At 31.8% G+C, this 8,996-nt stretch overlaps 1 protein-coding gene across 1 annotated transcript; it reads right to left on the reverse strand.

Annotated features, from left to right (window-relative positions):
* Positions 1-7,700: 7,700 nt before the first annotated feature.
* On the reverse strand, positions 7,701-8,372 carry LOC145029617 (uncharacterized). The gene has a single exon (XM_078978112.1). It carries the CDS (start codon positions 8,370-8,372, stop codon positions 7,701-7,703), a length of 672 nt encoding a protein of 223 aa, XP_078834238.1.
* Between the last annotated feature and the right edge of the window lie 624 nt (positions 8,373-8,996).

The following is an 8,996-nucleotide window of genomic DNA, read 5'->3' on the forward strand; positions in this document are numbered from 1 at the left end:
CTAAATGTTGTCTAATAGTCACATTATTTAAAGAATAAAAAATAAGTTTGATAATTAGAATTTAAATTTATAAAAATTTTAAATTAACAGAATTAATTAACCTTAAAATCCAAAATTTTCTTATTTAACTTAATATTAAATAACTAAAATACATTTTTAGTGAGATTTGTGGTATTATATGGTCATGTGATTCCAAGGTAATCAAATACACCCTAACATCATATCCTTTTTATACTTTTCATCTGGTGGTCAGAATTTAGTTACACATTTAAACAATACTTTGTTCGATTAGATGTCTTAAGACAATAACTAAATTAGTATAATCTTGAATTATTAGCAAAGTCCTTTTGAATTTTCCTCAAACCTAGTAATTAACTGGAATGTATTTTGGAGAGAGTGAGAGATAGAGAGAGAGAGAGGGGGGTTGAATTATTAATTTATTATATGATTAATAAATTAATTAGAAATCAAAACAAATGATTTATTAATATGTTATGAGAATAATATATTAATTAGAAATAGTATTATTTAATTAAAAATTAATCTGAAATTAATTGGAATTAATTTTGGGGTTAATTGGATTAATTAAAAGTGGAAGGACTAAAAGTGATAATGTTCAAAATTTAAGCATTGATCAATTCTAGGACCTTCCTAGTAGGGGGACTAAATTCTAGATGGCTATAGGGTTTCTAGAGGTATTCTTAGGCTCTAAAACTACTCTTATTCACAACCAAAACCAACCCAACAATCAATTAAAAAAATAATTTATCTCTTTTTCACCTATACAATCTAACTAAACCAACTTTTCACATCGATTAGCAACCCAACCCAAACCAAACTTTTATATTATTTATAATTGATTTTTATTATATTATACAATCTAAATATTATATATTTTTCAATTTATAACCCAATTTTTTCTACTGTTTTAAGATTATATAGACAAGATAAAAAAATTATAAAAAAAAATCCTTTAAATATATCAATATTGGTCTTTATTTATAGACAATTATTTTATGTATTTTAGTGTGTTTTGTTATTTTTTTAGTAAAAATAAAATTAAACTAATTATAACATAATGTTTAAAGTGTAAAAGAGGTATAACAAATATATAAATAAAAAAGAAATGAAAATGACAACTTGTGGTTTGGTAGAGCAACTTAGTCGTGGGTTTTTAAGTACTTTTTTATTTTTTTTTTTAATTGAAATATGGCAACCAACCAAACATTTGGTTGCCAATGGGGATGGTCTAAGGAAGCTTGGAGTGTCTTAGGAATGATGCAATGGGAAAGGGTTATCTAAAAGGAAACATGTCTTAACCTTAGCCTCCATATCGCCTATATAAACCTCTTGGGTTATGGATTTCAAAATTCACCTCATTCCAAAGAGAATTTTTAAAATTCGCTTCCTCCTCCTCTCTCCTCTTTAGCCTCCAATTTGCTAGGGTTTCGGTGTGAGCCATTAGAGGCATGAGATTTGTGGTGTTTGCTTTCTAAGCTACATCAAGAAGGAATCATTATTTATTTACTACAATAAACATAATGCATGTATTTTCTAATAACCCTTTGATAATTTGAAAAATAGTAGCATACTTCTAGGGTTCTTTATCTTCAATAGTTGTTTGCAAATCATATTGAGAACATAGATCATTTAGGGTGCATGTGAACTTGGGGTTTCTATTTTTCCACCAAAAATAGTTTTTTGTAACAAATAAAACCCATCAATGGTATCACAGCCATTGCTCTCATTGATCTTGCACAAAGTTGAATAGATCAAAATTAGGGTTTATAGAAACTAAACCCTAAGGAGGCCAGTTTTGAATTTTCCATAGGGTTCTTGAAACCCTAGCCTCCACCCTAGTATTTTCAAATTTTTCAAGGGTTTTAGAAACCCTATCCCCCTTTCCTAATTTTCGAAATTTAAGGATCCCTTTTAGGGTTTACCTTGTTTCCTTATTTGTTATTTTAAAAGTCTTAAAATTTGAAGTATTAAAACCTGAAAAACCCTAACCTATTTTTGAAAATTAGAAGGCTTAGGATTTGGATTAAATTTGAATTATTTTATTAATTGGTTAATGGTAAAAAATAATTTAATCCATAAATTATTTAGTTAATTTAATTAATTGGTTAATTAAAAGATAAAGATAAATCATAATTGGTTTGATATTAATTAATTAAAAGATTTAATTTAAACAATTAATATTTAAACTTTGTATGTTCAAAAGTTTTTAATGTGCACCTTATATATATACTATTAAAGGTTTAATATTTTATATGTATAAGAAAATTCAGTCAAATCGCTAGTACACCCCATTCACGAAACCATGCTATAAATAGGGTATAAGGAAGTGGCATATAAAATGGTCGTTCAATGGGTATCCACTCTCACCCACCGCTCTCTTATATGGTGGAAAGTCATTAGCTTAACGGATTTGATATGACATAATCTAATTAATAAGTATAATGATATAAAGTAACTAAACTATTTTTAAGATTTCTCTCTTAGTTAATTTAGGAAAAATATGAAAAGTATGTTAATCCATGAAAATGTACATCATGCTCTATATGTTGTTAGTGGAGCATGTGTGGTTAACCGGCGCACTAATAGGGACTATAAGATGTATCTGGATCTCAAGAAACTTTATTGGTGGCCGAAAATGAAAGCGGAAATTGATACCTATGTGGGCAAATGTCTAACTTGCGCCAAAGTTAAGGTACAGTACCAAAAGCCCTCAGGTTTATTACAGCAACCATAGATAACTGAGTGGAAGTGGGAGCGGATTACAATGGATTTCATAACCAATGTGCTGAAGACCCTGTGTGGTCATGACACCATTTGGGTGATCGTCGACAGATTGACCAAGTCCGCCCACTTCCTACCAATAAAAGAAACAGACAAGAAGGGGAAATTGACTAGAACTTACATCAAAGAGATTGTACGATTGCATGGTGTGCCAATTTCTGTTATCTTTGATAGAGGCCGTAGATTCACCTCAAGATTTTGGTAGTCGCTACAGAAATCTCTAGGAACTAGGTTGGACATGAGTACAGCCTACCATCCACAAACCGACGGGCAGAGTAAGAGAACTATTCAAACCCTAGAAGACATGTGGAGAGCCTGTGTGATCGGCTTTGGTAAAGCATGGGAGACCCATTTGCCACTATTCGAGTTCTCCTACAACAATAGATACCACTCTAGCATCAAGGTTGCCCCGTTCGAAGCCCTTTTATGGTCGTAAGTGCAGATCCCATCTGTGTTGGGTTGAAGTATGTGACACACAACTAGCTAGAGGGCACACTTCTGACAGCACTCTCACTGGCCCGAAGATCATTCGATAAACCACAGAAAAGATCGTCCAAATCCGAGAACGACTGAAAGCCTCTAGAGACAGACAAAAGAGCTACGCAGACAAGAGACGAAAACCCTTGGAATTCCAGGTTGGCGACCACGTTATGTTGAAGGTCTCACCCTGGAAAGGCATGATACGATTCGGAAAGCGTGGGAAACTAAATCCAAGGTACATTGGGCCGTTCGAGATTCTTGCTAGAATCAGCCCAGTAGCATACAAACTTCGTCTACCACAAGAACTTAATAACATACACCCTGTCTTCCACGTGTCAAATCTAAAGAAGTGTCTATCTGAAGAGACTCTTGTGATTCCACTCAATGAAATCGAGATAAACGAGAGTCTTAACTTTATGGAAGAACCAGTAGAAAACATGGATAGGGAAGTTAAACAAACGAAACAAAGTCGCATACCAATAGCGAATGTTCGCTAGAATGCAGAGTGGGGACCTGAATTCACTTGGGAGCGAGAAGATCAGATGAAGCAAAAGTACCTGCATCTTTTCCCTAGTCCATGAGTGCTCTCTATTAAAGAATTTCGAGACGAAATTCCCTCTAACGGGGGGATAATGTAACAACCCATTGTTTCAAGCCAATAAAAGTCTAAACTTCAACCATGTACAAGTTAATACACCTCCTAACATTGATACAATAAGAACTTTGAATGCCTAGAGTGCAAGTTCATTTAACTTATGTGCAAGTATATGTGGAAAACCATGTTGAAGTATACTAGTATAAGCTAAATACTAAACATAAAATCATACTAGAACAAACAAAACTTACACTAGTTCAAGACAAAGATTTAATACTTAACTTAAAATCATAATATACTTCATGTGTATATAGATTTCGGTCTAGGATTAGGCATGGCCAAAAATTCCACCTTTTGGAATAAAGCAAACCGAAAACACCCTCTTCTAGAAGACCTTGACCGAAATCCCTTTCCAATTGGACTTTAAGACCACAAAGCCTTTCCCTTTTACTCAAAACTGCAAACCACTTCTCCATTTCACCTTAGGACGGAAATCAATAGAGATTTCGGTCATATAGGACCAAAAACATAAAGTATAAGGCCCATTAAGGCCAAAAACCACATTCATATATAGGTGTTAAGCCGCAAACTCAACTCATTTCTCAATTTCCCAACCGTAAACACCCTCATTTTGCTCTCAAAATTCAACAGCATCTTCATCTTCAAGGGTTTTCTACCCAGATCATCATAATTCCACCTAAAACACTAAGAACAATCTTCAAACCTTCATACTTTCACCAAGAACACCACTAAACATCCATATCCCACCAAAAACCTCCCAAGCTCACCGAAAACCCCTTTTGCACACCGAAAACGCCTAGCAACACTCCAAATCATTTTTGTAAGTAATCCTTGCATAATTAAAGTGTTGTCTAACACTTTAATTATTATTTAAATCACTATTTAATTCATTAGTTAAATTAATATATTATTAATTTAAATTTGACGTCGGATATAATTATTTTTAGGACATGACTATCTTCACGTACGCTAGCCCGAGGATCTTCTCTACAGTTTTGCTATCTGAACACGAACACGCACTAGAGGTGAGTTCATACCCTTACGTTTTCACTATTTTTCAATGTTTATAGAGGGAATACAAGTAAAACACAAGGACTCGTGTTAAAAAAAATTGAACGATTTCAAATCATTTCAAACCATTTGCAATTTTTTCAAACCGATTTATCGTTGCATTTTATCAAAATATATTTATATATATAAATAATGCTCAACAGACTTAGAATTACCAATTCCGCCCTAAATCATGTTCCTTATTTGGTTATGGGCTTAGGATAGAATTACTTATCTGACTGTCTTTTCACCCTTAATTATATATGTTAGGAATGTATATGAGTATAAAATATATTTCATTATATTGTTAACCCTTTTGTAACATGCCGAGCAAAAGGGAACTTTACACAAATCTTCTATTACTACTTTATACACACTGATAATTTGCAAAGTTTTCAGTTCATTACAGATCATACATTTAAACTATAATTGGTATAGTTTAGGGAAACACCACACTATTTTACAAGTTCTAGAACGCTATACAGAAACAAGTATATAAACTATAATAGGTATAGTTTATGGAACACTACTCTATTTCACTAATTGAAGGATGCACTACTAAATAATTATATAAGGATAATTATTTTACATTACAAAGTACACTACTACAAGGTAATACATACAGTTTCAAGTACAAGAGAATACTATAACACTACACGTAAACTAGTTAATTCAGGGTTATGAGGCACTACTTCATTATACCTATCAGGGTACAGGTTCAAGTCCTATAAATTATAACTAGAGTCTCCTGGAGGGAGAGCATGAATTCGTGTATAGATCTATACGGGACTGAAAATCCTGCACCTAAGTTGCTTGTAATAGCTAGGCCGGCAGGCCTGGGATGACAAATATCATAACATTCTGACGCATGAAGAACGTCGTAGAGGCCACTAGTCATTTTAGCTTGGTTATAGGAAACACACAATAGTATTAACTAAAACATGATTTATAGGATTTACGCTACTTCAATGGTTTTATTTTTAAGATAGAACTACATTACAATACACTAGTTCAGTACAGCTGGTGGATTCCAGACACTCTCTTATACAAAGGGTTTTCATACAAACACATAACAGAACACTATTTTCGTAATACAATACAACATAAAGTTCAGAGAAACATTCATGATATAGTTTTATTTATTAATAAGACTACAGTATACTATTTCAGAGTACAGTAACAAACATACATTTTGGTCTTAAGGCCTAAGACTACATTTCATTTACTAAGGAAAATATTGGATTTCTGGAGGAACATACTAACGAACTCACCAACTTAAATGTTGATACACTTTCAAAAGCACGTGTATTCTTAGGGAACCAGCAGACAGGTACACCCACAAGTTTTGAGAAGACGGAGCTTTATGTAGGGTGTTCGTTTGGATGGATCGGTTTGATCTGATCCAATCAAGTGAATCCAAATTGATTTCGGTTTTCAAAACATGGATCCGAATAGTCCAAACTAAATTCAAATCCGATCTGATCCAATCTAATTACAATTCGGTTGGATCGGTTTTTATAATTTGGTTTTCAAAAGCCAAAACAATTTAAAACAACATATAATTATAAGATTACCCAATTTTACATAAGAAGCAAAAACAAATTATTTAGTTGTGATTTGAAATTTATAAACAACTACTAAGAAGATATATTATTGTTAAATATTTTATAGATAGAAAACTTTTGGGAGATAATACATATTGATATTTTTTATCGGGTGAAACGTTTTGAACTTATTTGAAAAAATAAATTACAAAATTAGTAGATAACTCTATATATATATATATATATATATATATATATATATATATATATATATATATATATATATATATATATAGTATAAATAATAAATGTTTATTCGGTTTTTTTGGACTATCCGGTTCTTATTTTATAACCAAAACCAATCCGAAGTCCAAAATAATAATTCGGTTTTGTTGAAAACCAATCCAAAAGTCCGAATATCCGAACCAAATAGTCCAATCCAATTAGACAATTAGGTTTTATCCAAATAGTGTACATCCCTAGCTTTATGAAGTTACGTCTTTATACTTTTGTTATACACTTTTGATGTCATACAAACTATGTATTGAACAGATGTAAAAACTATACTTTATCAATGTAATGCTTGTGTTTTCTTTGATTACTATTATACAATTGTTGTGATAGTGTACATGACGTCCTCCGCCCCCGAACATTTCCGTCGTTCCATTTTGGAGGTGTGACATAGTTCTTTGATTTCAGAATAGTATGTGTACTAGCATTATTTGTTATACAAAGATCTCCAACCTTTTCTTGGTGTTGTGCTCCAGTTGGACTCATATTAAACTTCACATATGAAAGAAATAATAAGCGAAGAAACATAATTATAATAATTATTATAAAGAAAGTTCATTTATTATAGGAATAACATTACATGAAAAACAAATAAAGGGAAAACAAGTTAATAGAAGAATAATATAAATTTTTTAGTTTATGTCTTCCATGTCACTGCAGAAATCATCAAAAGTTAGCGGAGTGAATTCAACATTATCAATGAGGTTTTCTTCTTTTCCTTTTCCTTTAATGGGCTTTTGATAAAGTTGAAAAAGATGTGCAGGTGTACGACACGTCCTTGACCAATGGCCTGTGCTACCACATCTATAACATGAACCATCATATTTTTGTGATGTCCTAGTATCATGCCTTGCCACTTTGGCCTTATCTTGTGTATGGACATTGTTTCTTTGTGAAGATTTGTAATTATTCATTTTCTAGCTACAACCACGATTATTAACTTGTCCACGACCAAAATTATGGTTCTGATTATGGCTTTGGTTTCGATTAAAATAGCCACAGTCTCGTCCTCGACCACGACCACGCCGTCGTCCACGTGTATTGTTTCGATGACCATCAGTATTTGTAGCATTTGCTTCAGGAAGTGCTACTGATCTTGTTGGACGAGATTCATGGTTTTTCATTAAGAGCTCATTGTTTTGCTCTGTAACAAGCAGGCATGCATTCAGTTCAGAATATCTTGTGAACTTTTGCATCCGATATTGTTGCATCAAAGTAATGTTTGTTGCATGAAATGTGGAGTAAGTTTTCTCCAACATATCTTCATTAGTAACTTCTTGTCCACAATACTTGAGTTGTGAACATATTCTGAACAAAGTTGAGTTATATTCATTTACTTTCTTGAAGTCTTGAAACATCAGTGTTCTCCATAAATCTCTAGCATTTTGAAGTATAACGTCCTTTTGATGATCAAATCTTTCTTTCAAAAGATTCCACAAAATACTTGGATCAGTAACATCAAGATATTCAAATCTCAACATTTCATCAATATGTTTTCGAAGGAAAACTTGTGTTGTTGTTTTGTCTTGTGCCAAGCAATTATTAAATTCATTTATAGCATTTGAGATTCCCATCGACTCAAGATGCATTTTCACATCTATCATCCATAGCACATAGTTTTCTCATTAACTTCAAGTGCTGCAAACTCGAGTTCTGCAATGTTGGACATATTGTAACTATAATTTTTAAACAAAATAAAAAGTTAAAATTAAAATCCATTAATTTCAATAAATATTACACAAAAAAGAAATGGTGAAGCTAACATTGCGTACAAGCCTAAAAGTAGATGAAATTCCATATTATTTTCGATATTAAGGATTGGGATGAAAAGTAATATGACTATTATAATCATGATTATCACACACGGATGAATCATCTTGAAGCTTGATTTCTTGAAATTGATTTGTTTGATAGAAGAGAGAAATATTTGTTGTGAGTAAAATAAACAGAGTAAAGATGTTTATTTATAGTAAAAAAAATATAGTTCTTGTTTTTGCTGTTTATAACTGTTGCATATATATATATATATATATATATATATATATATATATATATATATACACACACACACGTTGTGTATATATGTATATGTGTTTTATAAATCATTTAATAAGACTTATAACTAATACATAACTTTACTAGATATAATTTTACTAATTAGAAAACATAAATAAATATTAGTAAATGTTTAAATAAAATTTTGAAGAGTATCT

The sequence above is a fragment of the Lactuca saligna genome, chromosome 2, assembly GCF_052625555.1.
Source record: "Lactuca saligna cultivar CGN05327 chromosome 2, ASM5262555v1, whole genome shotgun sequence".
Classification (NCBI taxonomy): domain Eukaryota; kingdom Viridiplantae; phylum Streptophyta; class Magnoliopsida; order Asterales; family Asteraceae; genus Lactuca; species Lactuca saligna.

What these genes read in the sequence shown, in the direction of transcription:
- LOC145029617 (XM_078978112.1), bottom strand. Translation starts at nt 8,372, where the DNA reads ATGCATCTTGAGTCGATGGGAATCTCAAATGCTATAAATGAATTTAAT.